Source organism: Rhinopithecus bieti, unplaced genomic scaffold (assembly GCF_001698545.2).
Source record: "Rhinopithecus bieti isolate Rb0 unplaced genomic scaffold, ASM169854v2 scaffold_3041, whole genome shotgun sequence".
NCBI classification, from domain to species: Eukaryota; Metazoa; Chordata; class Mammalia; order Primates; family Cercopithecidae; genus Rhinopithecus; species Rhinopithecus bieti.
In genome coordinates, this window is record NW_016804262.1 from 3363424 (window position 1) to 3381099 (window position 17676).

A 17676-nucleotide genomic window follows, 5' to 3' on the forward strand; every position below is an offset into this window, starting at 1 on the left:
TTATCATAGTAGATAATGAATGCTGCCTTTTAAAACCACAGCTATATTTAGAAAGACATAATTTGAGCCCACCCCAAAATTTAAATAAGTGATTTTTTTTAAAGAAATCATTTTCTTTAATAAAACAGTGGGTTTCCAGGGTTCAAAACTAGTTTAACTTCAATTGCTATTCATTTCATGGTGTTTATAGTTCCATAGTTTCGTTGGGAACATTGGAGGCTCAGTCCCAATTCAGACCTCTATAAGGTCACTTTCTTCCTTTTAATGACTCACAATTAAATGTGTCTATGAACACAGAACAGCTAGTTATATTAACTCCCTTTGGCTCTGAAAATTATTTCTGCTTCACTCATCCAATTGTGAGGCGTTTGTACTTGCATTACAATCACTAATGATATTTTAACTATTATTTCCCAGATTTAATGCCTTAATCAATGCATTTAACATAGTAAGTTCCTAGCAAAATGTCATTTATTCTTTATTTTACCATATGACAAGACATGATAGGCACAGTGCATACATTAACTCAAAACTTCTTCTTAAACCCCATAGGGGAAAGGTTACTAATGCCATTCTCACCAGAACTGTAGCTGAGAGGGTAAATAACTCATTTTCCTGAGGATTAACAGAGATTTAAAACCAGGACTGATTCCATGGTCTCTTACCACTGTTACCTCTTTCTAATGCAAAATTAGCTAATTGCAATTTAACAAATACTAAGTTCCTAATATGTGCCAAATATCACGATAGGTTATGTGAAGGGAGCTAAGATTAATAAGATTATAGCTTTGGTTATCTATGAGATTCAACAATTGTCACTGCCTTCATTTTTGACTCATAGACCTACAATGGCTTTCTTTTACCTTTTACACAAAATCTAAATTCATCAGTTCTCATCAAATTAGCCCATTCACTCTTTCCATACTCTCCATATTCTTCAATTTCACTTCACTTGATTCTCCAACACAATTGTACGATTGATAATTCTATTTTAATACAGACCTTATAGTATGATTCTACATTTGCTCTATTTAAAATTCTTCTGTCTTCATCCTTGCACTTAACTATCAATCTTTTTCCATCCTTTTCCCAAGATCCACTGCCACCAATTAGCCTTTCTGTCTATGCTCTTAAATTGCATCTTTATTCTGCAAACTTTTATCAAGTGTGCACAAAGTTTACATGATCTCTTTCTGTTGTTTTTTGCAAGGTCTTTTATTGTTTTAAGTGTATAGAATAAGACCACTCAGAGTGAGCTTCATAGAATTTTGGATTCCGCATTCTTACCATCAAGTGCCATCTATTTATAGTGTTCTCTAGTAGAACTTGCTGTGATCATGGAAATGGTTTGTGTCTTTGCTGTACTATATGGTAACCACTTGTCACATGTGACCAATAGGCATATGTAATGTGGCTAGTGTAACTGGGAAAGTGAATTTAATTTTACTTAATTTTCTTTATTTTTAATTTAAATAGTCACATGTGGTTACCACATTGGGCAGTGCAGTATAAGGGTTTTACAAAATGTGAGTGATGAATAAACTATTGAATTATTTCTAAATGAACTAATAATAGCAGAGAACTTTTGTTAAAGCATCTAGTTAGTAACTGAAAGATGAATGTATATAAAGTGCATAGTCATGGATTTTACATGAAAGGATTTATTCTTTTAGCATTATTGAAGTTAATTGCACAGCCATTTTTATGTGTTATGAATAGACAATTTTGTGAATTTCAGAAACCTTTCTAAATCTCTAAACATGAAAATGAAGTGCACTTTCTCTAGTAAGGAAGTGAATATTTTTAAGTTGTAGATGAAATTTTTTTTTATAGTAGATTGTTTAACAACACTTGGGCTAAAAGACATTTTAATGTTGCATGAGCTGTATGTTAAAAATCAGGCCGGGCGCGGTGGCTCAAGCCTGTAATCCCAGTACTTTGGGAGGCTGAGAGGGGCGGATCACGAGGTCAGGAGATCGAGACCATCCTGGCGAACATGGTGAAACCCCGTCTCTACTAAAAAATACAAAACTAGCTGGGCGCGGTGGCGGGCGCCTGTAGTCCCAGCTACTCGGGAGGCTGAGGCAGGAGAATGGCGTAAACCCAGAAGGCGGAGCTTGCAGTGAGCTGAGATCCGGCCACTGCACTCCAGCCTGGGCGACAGAGCGAGACTCCGTCTCAAAAAAAAAAAAAAAAAAACAACAAAACTGTAATTGATTTCAGAAGAACCCAAACATGTATGGCTGTAAATTCAAAATCCAGTTAGGGTTCATTTTTTAAATAATAGGAATCTGCTCCTTTTTCAATTAGCAAGGACAATTATATTCTGAATTTTGAACTTATATGCCGTGAAACAATCATTGACCTCATGAAGCATCCATCATGCACAATTAATGGAGGTAAAAATAGGAAAAAAATTAAAAGAAATAAAAAATAATTTTATATGATTACCTAAACAGGGTGCGCTGAAAGTCCTTTTCAGAGAAAGGAAAGATGGTATTTATTTCTTGAATATAATAGATTCTTTCTGTGATTTACTAGCACTGGCTCACTGAACTGGAAATTTTAGCAATGGTCTTTGCTGCCGCCATTCATGATTACGAGCATACAGGGACAACAAACAACTTTCACATTCAGACAAGGTAAGTTTGAAAAAGTATTAACTTTCATTAGTTAAAATTTGAAATTTATTTTTCTGCATATTACTTAAGAGAATTTTTAAAAAATAAAAAAGATTCTAATAAGAACAGGTTTAATGAATTTTTAGCAAAATTTCTTAAGCTGCTAACACTTGAATCAATCAACTGCTATTTTTCAAGAATGTTGTGTATAGTATTTTGTGGCATATCTAGCAATTTAAAGAACATGAAAATGTTTAAGGCAATCTGTCCCTGCCCAGAACTTACACTGTGAACTACCACACATGTCAGACATCTATTCACTGATGCAAATCTTGCAACATAATGCTTAAGGTACTGGTTTCGTGTCATTATGTATTTGAAAGTAATAAAATTGTACTTCTGAAAATAAAATCCAAAAATTAAATCTAATTTTCAGGCCAGCATAAAGTATTAAATTTAAAATAACTAGAAAATGAAATTATTTAATGATGGTTACAATGGAAGTTATTTAAATCAAAATACCAGAGTGAAAGTATGTTAGTCTGTTAGGGATGCCATAACAAAATACCACAGAATGGGTGGCTTAAACAACATGAATTTATTTTTTCACAATTATGGATGCTGGGAGTAGAGGATCACAGTGTCAGCTGGTTTGGTTTCCTCTGAGGTTGCTCATCTTGACTTACAGACAACACCCTTCCTGCTGTTTTTCACATGGTCTTTTCTCCGAGTATATGCACCCCAGTGTCTCTTCCTCTTCTTATATGAACACCAGTCATATTGGACTTAGGCCTCTCTCTTGTTACTTCATTAACTTTAATTACACCCTTAATAGCCCTATCTCCAAATATAGACATATTGAGGGTTAGGGCTTCAACATACGAATTTTAGGGCAAACACAATTCAGTCCATAACAGAGAGTTACCCTAAACTCTTTTTAGTTAGGCAGAGAAGTCAGTATCTGAAAAGCAAGATTTGGTCTAGGCCCCATCAGGATCCAACTTACTTTATATGTGTGGGATCCTGAAATTTCTGTCTCACTAGTCAGGATGCTTAATAAGGAGATATATGTTAAGAGCTGATGTGTCTCTTGAACCACTGCATAAATCTCCATTCTTGTTGAGGAAAGATTAAATCTGATTTTTTTTCTAATTAATAGACTTTGTTTCTTAGAGCAGTTTTAGATTCACAGAGAAATTGAACAGGAAGTACAGAGTTCTATGAGTTCCATATGCTTCCTCCTGCTACCCTAAAGTTTCCTTGTTATTAACATCTTACACTGGTGTGAGATATTTGTTACAATTGATTAACCAATATCGATAACTTGTTATTAACTAAGGTCCATTGTTTGTATGAGGGTTCACTGTTTGCATTATGGGTTCTATGGGTTTTGACAAATGTATAATGTCCTGTATCTACCATTGCAGTATCACAGGCAATAGTTTCACTGCCCTGAAAGTCTCCTGTGCTTCATCTATCATTCCTCTCTTCCTGCCCCTTTACCTCTGGCAACCACCAGTCTCTTTAATGACTCTTTAGTTTTGCCTTTTCCAAAATGTCATATAGCTGAAATAATACAGTATACAGTTCTTTCAGACTGGGTTATTTCATTTAGAAGAATGTGTTTAATGTTCCTCCATGTCTTTTCATGGTTGACAGCTTATTTCTTATCACTGAATACTATTCCATTGCATGGACATACCATAGTTTGTTTATGTATTCACCTATTAAAGCAAATCTTTGTTGTTTCCAAATTTGAGCACTTATGAATAATACTGATATAAGCATACATGTGCAGGCTCTTGTGTGGTCAGTTCATTTGGTTTTTTAATATATATATATTTAACAACTGATTTTCCAGATGTGGGAGTTATTGTTTGATGTGGGGAATGTAGAAACAGTTTATTAAAATATTAGACAGTTTAGAACTTAAAGGACCGTAAGATGAGTGAGATCCACAGTATAGATCATCTGGTCTGATTTCCATCATCTAAAAATAGAAAATGAAGATCTCGAGAGGTGAAGTGACCTGTCTATATGCACCTGGTCAGGTGATGGCAGTGGCAGAATTGANTTTATATGATTACCTAAACAGGGTGCGCTGAAAGTCCTTTTCAGAGAAAGGAAAGATGGTATTTATTTCTTGAATATAATAGATTCTTTCTGTGATTTACTAGCACTGGCTCACTGAACTGGAAATTTTAGCAATGGTCTTTGCTGCCGCCATTCATGATTACGAGCATACAGGGACAACAAACAACTTTCACATTCAGACAAGGTAAGTTTGAAAAGTATTAACTTTCATTAGTTAAAATTTGAAATTTATTTTCTGCATATTACTTAAGAGAATTTTAAAAAATAAAAAAGATTCTAATAAGAACAGGTTTAATGAATTTTAGCAAAATTTCTTAAGCTGCTAACACTTGAATCAATCAACTGCTATTTTCAAGAATGTTGTGTATAGTATTTTGTGGCATATCTAGCAATTTAAAGAACATGAAAATGTTTAAGGCAATCTGTCCCTGCCCAGAACTTACACTGTGAACTACCACACATGTCAGACATCTATTCACTGATGCAAATCTTGCAACATAATGCTTAAGGTACTGGTTTCGTGTCATTATGTATTTGAAAGTAATAAAATTGTACTTCTGAAAATAAAATCCAAAATTAAATCTAATTTTCAGGCCAGCATAAAGTATTAAATTTAAAATAACTAGAAAATGAAATTATTTAATGATGGTTACAATGGAAGTTATTTAAATCAAAATACCAGAGTGAAAGTATGTTAGTCTGTTAGGGATGCCATAACAAAATACCACAGAATGGGTGGCTTAAACAACATGAATTTATTTTTTCACAATTATGGATGCTGGGAGTAGAGGATCACAGTGTCAGCTGGTTTGGTTTCCTCTGAGGTTGCTCATCTTGACTTACAGACAACACCCTTCCTGCTGTTTTCACATGGTCTTTTCTCCGAGTATATGCACCCCAGTGTCTCTTCCTCTTCTTATATGAACACCAGTCATATTGGACTTAGGCCTCTCTCTTGTTACTTCATTAACTTTAATTACACCCTTAATAGCCCTATCTCCAAATATAGACATATTGAGGGTTAGGGCTTCAACATACGAATTTTAGGGCAAACACAATTCAGTCCATAACAGAGAGTTACCCTAAACTCTTTTAGTTAGGCAGAGAAGTCAGTATCTGAAAAGCAAGATTTGGTCTAGGCCCCATCAGGATCCAACTTACTTTATATGTGTGGGATCCTGAAATTTCTGTCTCACTAGTCAGGATGCTTAATAAGGAGATATATGTTAAGAGCTGATGTGTCTCTTGAACCACTGCATAAATCTCCATTCTTGTTGAGGAAAGATTAAATCTGATTTTTTTTCTAATTAATAGACTTTGTTTCTTAGAGCAGTTTTAGATTCACAGAGAAATTGAACAGGAAGTACAGAGTTCTATGAGTTCCATATGCTTCCTCCTGCTACCCTAAAGTTTCCTTGTTATTAACATCTTACACTGGTGTGAGATATTTGTTACAATTGATTAACCAATATCGATAACTTGTTATTAACTAAGGTCCATTGTTTGTATGAGGGTTCACTGTTTGCATTATGGGTTCTATGGGTTTTGACAAATGTATAATGTCCTGTATCTACCATTGCAGTATCACAGGCAATAGTTTCACTGCCCTGAAAGTCTCCTGTGCTTCATCTATCATTCCTCTCTTCCTGCCCCTTTACCTCTGGCAACCACCAGTCTCTTTAATGACTCTTTAGTTTTGCCTTTTCCAAAATGTCATATAGCTGAAATAATACAGTATACAGTTCTTTCAGACTGGGTTATTTCATTTAGAAGAATGTGTTTAATGTTCCTCCATGTCTTTTCATGGTTGACAGCTTATTTCTTATCACTGAATACTATTCCATTGCATGGACATACCATAGTTTGTTTATGTATTCACCTATTAAAGCAAATCTTTGTTGTTTCCAAATTTGAGCACTTATGAATAATACTGATATAAGCATACATGTGCAGGCTCTTGTGTGGTCAGTTCATTTGGTTTTTTAATATATATATATTTAACAACTGATTTTCCAGATGTGGGAGTTATTGTTTGATGTGGGGAATGTAGAAACAGTTTATTAAAATATTAGACAGTTTAGAACTTAAAGGACCGTAAGATGAGTGAGATCCACAGTATAGATCATCTGGTCTGATTTCCATCATCTAAAAATAGAAAATGAAGATCTCGAGAGGTGAAGTGACCTGTCTATATGCACCTGGTCAGGTGATGGCAGTGGCAGAATTGAGGAGTGAGAAGAGGGACACTCACTGTCAATCCAATTTCTTATACAAGTGTGCTCCCATGGCCAGAGATAGACACATGATAATTCTAACCTGTTAAAGCCTGAAATGGGGTGGGCTTACACATGTAGCCCTTTAATGGAGACACAGGAAGAGTTACAATTCAAACAGTGAAGTGTTGGGGAGGGCATTCTGTCTGTCCCTGGAATGGAGGAAACCCCAGGGTCCCCTAGATTGACACAGGTTGAAGGGAAAAGGAAAACTTCAGAGTCTGGTTATGTAGCAGGAATGTTATCTTTCTACCCATATTTGCAGAGTATAGGGAGATTTTTGCTTTTATTTGTATGTAATATCAAAGGAAAACAGGACTATGCAGATCATTTTGCTTACCAAAGGGTCTCTATATCCACTGGATCCACAACGTGGAGGATTTTAATTAAAGATCGCTCATCACTGAGCTAGGCTTTGTACAGGAAAACAGTTCTAGGGGTTTGAGAAGAAAGCAAGTGATTTGTTATCAGTGAATACCAGTTGCCCTTTCGACTTTGAAAAGTAAAGGCCAGTGGGCTGGCCTCTTCCAGCAGCAGTGTTAGATCATCACTCTAGCTTTCTCCTTTTACTATTTATCTGTGACTGGATGAAGAGTCCTGATTTACTTATGCATTTGGCTGTGGAGAGGGAGGAGGAGAAGGTGGAGGAAAGGAGGGGATGACAAGGAAGAGGAGGACAAGGAAGGGTAGATGGGGCAGAGAAGGAGAAAGAAGAATCATATCTTTTCAATTTATATTTTAAAACTCTGTAAAAAATGGGAAAAAATTGTCTAACAAACTATTTAATGAATGAATTTGACATGAGCTTAAAAATTCCGTGAACCAAAATGTTGTAATGACCAAAATGCAACAATATAACATGATTTTTACCTCTCAATATTGCCTTCATCCAAGAAGAAATAAGGTCATATGTCATTTATATCAGTAATTATATTTTATTTTATATTATTCATTGTTACTTGGATTGAGAGTGTTTTTTCCAATCTGGAAACTAATTTACTACATAATACAAAATGGCTAAAATGCGATTTGGAACATAGGGCAAGGCTAGATTTGAGTTCAATGCAGATATTATAATGCATGAAATCCTTGAAAGTGTAAATAAATGGAAATAATTTCCTCTTTGTGAAAAGAAATTGCCAGGCTACATGTTACCATGGATACTGGATGTTGCTCAGAGTCTGTTCTTTTCTTAGCAGTCAAAGACCATCTCAAGCATTAGACCATGCCGCATTCTCAGCATCCTTGTTAGCTTTATGAGACAAAATCATGCACACTTTGCTACAATTAAATCTGGTTCAAAAACACATTTTAGCTTGTCTCTGAACAAGTAAATGGTGATACTTGGAGCCATATCATGTATTAACCCTGACAAATCTGCTAGGGCTAGATTTGGTGCCATATAGTGCAAATGTTACTGGAAAATCACAGCTTTCCCCATGATCTCAGCAAACTTCTAGAAATGCACACAGTGTTTTGCTTGGGAAACATCTAGTTGATTATCTCTTCAATGAGGATTATACATATGCTTTACTACAAAGTTCACATTTCTGTATACTGAGGTATGATTATTGATTAAGTCCTTTTTAGGCCTTAACTAAGATTGTTAAATGGAAATCTATTTTAGAAATATGTGCTATTAAAGACATATGTTATTTCACCTTTATGATAGTGCTAGAAACAAAAAAGAAAGTAACAGTGCCTGGTAGGTCATTTATCATATGTTGGATGAATAATAAAGCTTGGTTTATCTGGCAGACTATCAGACACAGATTTTAAACAGGCTGCTTGTATAAAATGTCAGATTTCTTTAGTTTTTGTTTTCTTTGTTGTTTTAAATAATTTTATTGTGCACATTTATGGTATATAACATATTATAAAATAGAGATAGATAGTAAAATTATTAGTATACAGAAGCAAATTAATATATGCATCGTCTCACATAGCTACCCATGTGTGGTAGTGGTGGTGTTTTAGTAGGAACTTTCGTGTTTTATTTTGTCCTTGTCTACTCTATCATAAATATTCAGTGGCAGGGCCAGTGCTAGGTTATAACTAGGACTTTACCCACTGAAAAGCCTGAAACAGTAAGTCTGAGTGAGGCAGTTTTAAGTCTAAGTATCTACCAGGAGATAGGAGAGTGAGAGAAGCCTTGGTGTTGGGTAAGTGGTAGCAAACTTGCTACAAGTTTTAACTTGACTTTCTTTTTTGCTCTATTGGTTGCCAGCTTTCAACTTGCCAACTTATATGAATGAGTTCACCATTTTAAGAGATTGAACATAGTGATTTTGCTTCCATTCCACACTTGCATAATGATCTGGCAACCTAGGAGATAGAGGAAGGAGAAGCCTAGGTTCCATTATACAGATCTGAGAATGCTTGAAATATTTCAGACTTAGAGTTAGAACACCGAATTCATCAATGCAACTTGAAGTATACCAATTTGTTTGATAATCAAATTATATTAAAATACAGACAGGTGAGAAATAAAAGCCTTTCCTTGATGTATTCATCATTTTAAAAAATAAAATATTCCTTTTAAATGAGTGATGAAGCGTACATTTTAAGTGTTCTTTAAAATGATTTTCCATCTTAATTTTAAAGCAAAAGGATCTATAACATTAAAATTTAATCACAACATTATAAGATAGTAAAAAACTAGAATCATAAATAGATCAAATGATTTTCTTCATCCCCTTCCTGCTACCCAAAGTAATTTTAGTTTAAAGGAAGAGGGATGGTATCAACACTCTTGAATGGGTACAAAGGGGTTTGTTCATTCACTGATTGAATAAGATGTTAGGTAATTTTATTCTCTTTGACATAGCTAGAGTATTTTGCAGGTGTCTGGATTACAAATCAGAAGGAAAAGGCATAAGCACATTTAAACTATAATAATGATAATTAAAAGAAAACTAAGCACCAAAACTAAGTGGGGTTTATCCCAGGTATGCAGGTCTGGCTCAACATTCGTAATTCAATTAATATAATCTATCACATCAACAGGGTACAGAAAAAAAAAATCATGTGATCTTATCAATAAATGCAGAAAAGGCATTTTACAGAACACTCCAACCCACATTTATGATATAAACTCTAACTAGGAATAGAGAGGACCTTCCTTAACTTGATAAAGAATATCTATACTAGAGTAGAATTGTGGTTAAGAGGGACTGGGGTGGAGATAAAAGTTAGGAAGTTGTTGGCCAAAGGATACATAATTTCAGTTAGATGGGAGAAATAAATTCAAGAGATCTATTGTACAATGTGTCAACTAGAGTTAATAACAATGTGTTGTATTCTAAAAGATTGCCAAGAGTAGATTTTAAGTGTTCTCACCTCAAAAAATGGTAAGTTGTGAAGTAGTACATATGTTAATTAGCCTGAGTTAGCCATTCCACTATGTGTGTGTGTGTATATATAGATAGATAGATAGATATACATGTTTCAAGACATCATCTCGTACATGATAATTATATATATATATAATTTTAATTGTCAATTAAAAAGTAAATAATTAATTAGAAGAAAGGAATTTATTAAAAACCTACAACTAGCATCATACTTAATGGTGAAAATTTGAAGCTTTCCCAGTAAGATTGTGAACTAGACAAGATGTCCTCTCTCACAACTAATTTTTGTATCATACTGGAAGTCCTAGCTAATGCAATACAACTAGAAAAGGAATTAAAAGGCATGCATCTTGGGAAGAGAGAAATAAAATTATTTTTGTTTGCAGATAATATGATTGTCCATGTAGAAAATCTGAAATAATTGACCAAAAAACTCCTGAAACTAATAAGTGATTATAGCAGGGTTGCAAAATACAAGGTTAATACACAAAACTCAATGGCTTTCCTATATGCCAGCAATAAACAAATGTAATTTGAAATTGAAAACACAAATACCATTTGCATTAGCACCACCCAAAATTCAATATTTAGGTATAAATGGAACAAAACATATACAAGACCTTTATAAGAAAAACTGTAAAACTTTGATGAAATAAATAATACAGGGACAGATATTTCATGTTCATGGATAGACTCAAAATTGTCAGGATGTCAGTTCTTCCCAACTTCATCTATAGATTTAATGCAATCCCAATGAAAATACCAGCAAGTTATTTTGTGATTCTGACAAAGTGATTCTAAAGTTTGTATGAAGAGGCAAAAGACTCATAATAGCTAGCACAGTTTTAAAGGAGACGCACAAAGTTGGAGGACTGACACTACCTAACTTTAAGACTTGCTACAAAACCACAGTAATCAAGACAGTGTAGCATTGGTAAAAGGACAGACAAATAGATCAATGAAAACAGAATAGAAAGCCCAGTAATGAACCTACAAAAAATATAGTCAACTGATCTTTGACAAAGGAATAAAATCAATATAATCTTTTCAACAAATGGTGCTAAAACGAATGGACATCTACATGCAAAAGCAAAAAGAAAAGAAGAATCTAGACACAGACTACTATGGTTTGAATGTGTTCCCCAGAATTCATATGTTGCAAACATAACCCCCAGTGTGACAGGGTTGGGAGGTGGGGCCTAACGGAAGGTATTGAGGTCATGAGTGTTCTGTCCTCGTAAATAAATTAATGCCATTATAAAATGGGACTTGCCAGAGAGGGTTTGCTCTCTTGCACTCTCTGCCTTTCTACTATGTGATGCTTTACACTATTTGGTGATACAGCAAGAAAGCCTTCCTAAGACAAAGGCATGTCGATCTTCGACTTTCCAATTAAGAATTGTGAGAAATAAATTTCTTTTTTTTTAAATAAATTACCCAGCCTCAGGTGTTCTGTCACATCAGCATAAAACACACTAAGACACAGGCCTGATACCCTTTACAAAATAAACTCAAAATGGATCACAGACCTAAATTTAAAACAAAAATCTATAAAATTCCTAGAAGATTACATAGGAGAAAAATCTAGATGACCTTAGATTTGGTGATGACTTTTAAAATATAATATCAAAGGCACAATATATGAAAGAATAAATTGATAAGTTGGATTTCATTAAAATTAAAAATTTATGCTCTACCAAACACACTATCAAGAGACTAAAAAGACAAGCCACAAACTGGAAGAAAATATTTGCAAAGAACATCTGATAACACACTGTTACGCAAAATACACAAAGAATGCTTAAAACTCAACAATAAGGAAAAGTAACAACCTAATTTAAAAATGAGCCAAAAACTTTACCAGACACTTTAGCTAGGAAGATATACAAATGGCAAATAGGCATATGAAAATATATTCCATATCATTCATCAGAGAAATCCAAATTGAAACAGTGAGATGCCAAATAGATCAACAGGCAATACACGTCTATTACAATGGCCAAAATCCAGAACACTACCACCACCAAAAGCTGGGGAGAATGAAGCAGCAGGAACTCTCATTCATTGCTGGTAGGCATGAAAACTGGTATAGCCACTTCTGAAGACAGTTTACCAATTTATTACAAAATTGAAACTACTCTTACCATATGATCCATGAATTGCACTCCTTGGTATTTGCTCAAAAAAATTGCAAATACATTCACACAAAAACTTATGGCACAGATAATTATAGCAGCTTTATTCATAATTGCCAAAACTTGGAAGCAAGCAAGATGTCCTTCAGTAGGTGACTGGATAAATAAACTGTGGTATATGCAGATAAGAAAACTTTAGTGCTGCAAGGAAATTAGCTATCAATCGGTGAAAAGGCATGAAGGAAACATTAATGCATATTACTAAGTGAAAGGAACCAGTTTGAGAAGGCAATTGTATTAGTTTGTTCTCACATTGCTATAAAAAGCTAGCAGAGAATGGATAACTTGTAAAGGAAAGAGGTTCAATTGACTCACAGTCCCACATCCCACGCAGAAGACATGGCTGGGGAGGCTGGGAGGCCTCAGGAAACTTACAATCATGGCAGAAGGGTGAACGGGAAGCAAGCATGTTTTCACGTGGTGGCAGGAGAGGGAGTGAAGGGGGAAGTGCACATTTTTCAGCAACCAGATCTCATGAGCACTCACTCAGTATCATGAGAACACCAAGGGGGATACCTACCCCATGATCCAATCACCTCCTACCAGATCCCTCTACCGATACTGGGGATTACAATTCAATATGAGATTTGGGCAGGGGACACAGATCTAAACCATATCAAATAATATGCTTAGCTCTGTGTCCCCCACCCAAATCTCATGTTGAGTTGTAATCAACCTTTGGCTCATAATATGGTTTGGCTCTGTGTCTCTCATCCAAATCTCACATTGAATTGTAATCCCATAATTCCCCTGTGTTGTGGGAGAGACCCAGTGAGAGATAATTGAATCATGGGGGCGGTTTCCCCCATACTGTTCTCATGTTAGTTAATAAGTCTCACAAGATCTAATGGTTTGATAAGGGGAAACCTGTTTCACTTAGTTCTCATTCTATCTCTTGCTGCCACCACGTGAGACTTGCCTTTCACCTTCCACTGTGATTGGGAGGCCTCTCCCCAGCCATGTGGAACTGTAAGTCCATTAAACCTCTTTCTTTTGTAAATTGCCCGGTCTCGGGTATGTCTTTATCAGCAGTGTGAAAATGGAGTAATACATTATTCCACTTCTGGCCCCTCCTGAATCGCATGTCCTTCTTATATTTCAAAAAACCATTCATGCCTTCCCAACAGTCCCCCAAAATCTTAACTCACTCCAGCATTAACTCAAAAGTCCAACTCCAAAGTCTCATGTGAGACAAGGCAAGTCCCTTTTGCCTATGAGCCTGTAAAATCAAAAACAAGTTAGTTACTTCCAAGATACAATGGGGTTACAGGTACTGGGTAATGCTCCTATTCCAAAAGGGAGAAATTGGCCCAAACAAAGGGAAATCGGCCCAAACCCAGCAGGGCAGTTAGTTAATCTTAAAGCCCCCAAATAATCTTTTTGACTCCATGTCTCATATCCAGGGTATGCTGATGCAAGGGTGTGCTCCTACAGCCTTGAGCACTTCACCCCTGTGGCTCTGCAGGGTACAGCCCCCATGGCTGCTTTCACTGACTGGTGTCAAGTGCCTGTGCCTTTTCCAGGTGCACAGTGCAAGCTTTCGGTGGATTTACCATTCTGGGGTCTGAAAGGCAGTGACTGATATGGTTTGGCTCTGTGTCCCCACCAAATCTCATCTTAGATTGTAATCTCCACGTGTTGAGGGAGGGACCTGTTGGGAGTTAACTGGCTCATGGGGACAGCTTCTCCCATGCTGTTCTCATGATAGCGAGGGAGTTCTCATGAGATCTGATGGTTTAAACGTGGCTGTTTTTCCCCTGCACTCTCCTGCTGCCATTTAAGATGTGTCTTGCTTCCCCTTTGCCTTCCATCATGATTGTAGGTTTCCTGAGGCCCTCGGAACCATGCAGAACTGTGAGTCAATTAAACCTCTTTCCTTTATAAATTATCCAGTCTCAGGTACTATCTTTATAGCATTGTGAAAATGGACTAATACAGTAACTCTCTTCTCACAGCTCCACTAGGCAGTGCCCCAGTGGGGACTTTCTATGGGGGCTCCAACCCCACATTTCCCCTCCACACTGCCCTACTAGAGGTTCTCCATGAGGCTTCTGCCCCTGCAGCAGACTTCTTCCTGGACATTCAGGCATTTCCATACATCCTCTGAAGCCTAGGCAAAGGCTCCCAAGCCTCAATTACTGTTGTCTGCAAACCTACAGGCTCAATACCATGTAGAAGCCACCAAGGCTTGGGGCTTTCACCCTCTGAAGCAATGGCCTGAGCTGTACCTTGTCCTCTTTCAGCCACGACTGGAGCTGGAGCAGCTGGGATGCAGGGCACAATGTCCAGGATGCAGGCACAGAGCAGTGGGCGCCCTAGGCCTGGCCCATGAATCCATTTTTCCCTCCTAGGCCTTCAGGCTTGTGATGGGAGGGGCTGCCATGAAGGTCTCTGAAATGCCCTGGAGGCATTTTTCCCATTGTCTGGGCTATTAACATTATGTTTCTCTTTATATATACAAAGTTTTGCAGCCTTGAATTCCTCCCCAGAAAATGGGTTTTTCTTTCATACCACATGGTGAGGCTGCAAATATTTTAAACTTTTATGCTCTGCTTCTCTTTTAAATATAAGTTCCAGTTTCAGGTCATTTCTTTCTTCATGCAAATGAGCATAGACTTTTAGAAACAGCCAAGCCACATCTTGAACCTTTGCTGCTTGGACATTGCGTTCACCAGATACCCTAAATCATCTCTCTCAAGTTCAAAATTCCACAGATTTCTACAGCAGGGGCACAATGCCATCAGTCTTTTTGCTAAACATAGCAGGAGTGACTTTTACTCTAGTTCCAAATAAGTTCCTCATCTCTATCTAAGACGTCCTTATCTCTGTCTAAGACCTCCTCAACCTAGACTTCACTGTCTATATCACTATCAGTATTTTGGTCACAACCATTCAACAAGTCTCTGTGAATTTCCAAACTTTCCCATATCTTCCTGTTTTTCTGAGCCCTCCAAACTGTTCCTACCTCTGCTCATTACCCAGTTCCAAAGTTGCTTCCACATTTTTAGGTATCTTTATAGCAATACCCCATGCTCAGTGCCAATTTTCTGTATTAGTCCATTCTCACACTGCTATAAAGAACTACCTGAGACTCAGTAACATAAAGAAAAGAGGTTCCACAGTTCCACAGGCCATCCAGGAGCCATGGCTGGGAGTCCTCAGGAAACTTACAATCACCCAATCATGGAAGGGTAAAGAGGAAGTAAGCACATCTTCACATGGTGGCAGGAGAGAGTGCAAAGAAGAAAGTGCTACACACTTTTTAAACAACCACATCTCATGAGAACTCACTCACTATCACAAGAACAGAATGGGGGAAGTCTGCCCCCAAGATCCAATCACCTCCCTCCCCTAACACTGGAGATTACAATTCAACATAAGATTTGGGTAGGGACACAGAGCCAAACCATATCAGCAACATACTATATGATTCCATCTACATAACATTTTGAAGAAGGCAAAGCTATGGAGGTAGTGAAAAAAATCAGTGGTTGCCAGGGTTAGGGGAGAGAAAGGGACAAAGAGGTGGAGCTCAGAGGGATTTTTGGGCAGAGAAACTACTCTGTATGGTACTATAATAGTAGATATATGTCATTATTCACTTATCTAAACTCATAGAATGTATACCACCATGAGTGAACCCTAATCTAAACTGTGGACATTGGATGATAATGATGTGTGTGTATAGGTTCATCAATTGTAACCAAAATGCCACTCTTGATGGGGATGTTGACAATGGAGGAGGTTATGCATGTGTGGAAGAAAGTATATGGGAAATTTTGTACCATCTTCAATTTTGCTGTGAGCCTTAAACTTCTCTAATAAATAAAGTTTATATAAAATTTTAAAATATCATACAGTAAAAAATAAAAGAAACTAAGTCCTTCCATAATTCTCACTGTTCAATTATAGGATGTTTACTGGTCAGATGACCTGATACTTGAGTAAGTCTTATTAGACATTCATGATGTCTAAAGAAATCCTCTGTTGGGCATTTTGTTTTTAATTCTTAGGTCAGATGTTGCCATTTTGTATAATGATCGCTCTGTCCTTGAGAATCACCATGTGAGTGCAGCTTATCGACTTATGCAAGAAGAAGAAATGAATATCTTGGTAAATTTATCCAAAGATGACTGGAGGTGAGTTTCAGAGAAAACCTAGGGGAAATTGACTGGAGGTGAGTTTCAGAGAAAACCTAGGGGAAATTTAATTTCAGGAAAGGAATAAATTATGTGATTTAAAGTCAAGAAAAAAGATGAAAGTTGATGCATTCCCCATATTACAAACTAAATTACTGTTGACTGGATGACTCTGAGAAGGATTAGTACTTAGGGACTTTGTTCAGAGCCAGACTCTGTTAAAGGGAGCTGAAGTATTTCCAGGTCAACTCAACATCTGTATGTCTGAATAAGACCACACACAACACAACAAATACTTTTACATACATAATTATACACTCTCTGGAATGGAGCTCTGCTCAATGTTTATCAGTATGGGGTATCTTTATAGTGGTATTACATAAATTCAACATTTTGGCATTATATTCATTCTTTCATATATTATTTTTTAAAAGATGTGGAGTTAAGGGTTTTTTAAAAACAAAAAATTAAACATGTGGGAAAAAATTCCAATACACTAAAATGACCCAAGTGCAGAGGAAATCTTATATGTTTCTCCAAAGCATCTGTTTGCTTGAAAAAAATTACATGGTATGTTGATACTTATTGCTATGTAGGGAAATATGAGCTGTACACCTATCCTTCTGTATAACCTTTCTTCTCTTTTTCTTGATCCTTTGGTCATTATCATGTCCTTCAATTGACAATAGGGTTGCTGGACTTCACAAATAAAAGTAAAGGACAATCAATTGAATACGAACTTCATTAATCATATAATCTTCTTAGCCTATGTCCCTAATATTCTATGGGACTCACTTATAATAAGAAAAGAAAAAGACCTATATTTATCTTTAACAAAAATCGTATTAAAAGTCATTTAATTGACTAGAAAAGGTTTCCACTTGAATGTAAATATCAAAGCCTTTTGCTTTCATTTTTGGTTTTTAAATCAAGGTAAAAAGAAATATCAAAAAGGAAAGTGACAATAAAAATATTTAAAAACGTAAAAGATAAATATAGGT

The 17676-nt window shown here is 36.2% G+C and overlaps 1 protein-coding gene across 1 annotated transcript in view; it reads left to right on the forward strand.

The window, feature by feature from the left end:
- The window catches only part of PDE1A (phosphodiesterase 1A), a 409056-nt gene that overhangs the window by 315399 nt on the left and 75981 nt on the right, over positions 1 to 17676 (forward strand). The window contains 2 exon segments of the mRNA XM_017867487.1: positions 2542 to 2642; positions 16550 to 16675. Of these exon segments, the coding sequence (XP_017722976.1) occupies positions 2542 to 2642; positions 16550 to 16675 (227 nt within the window).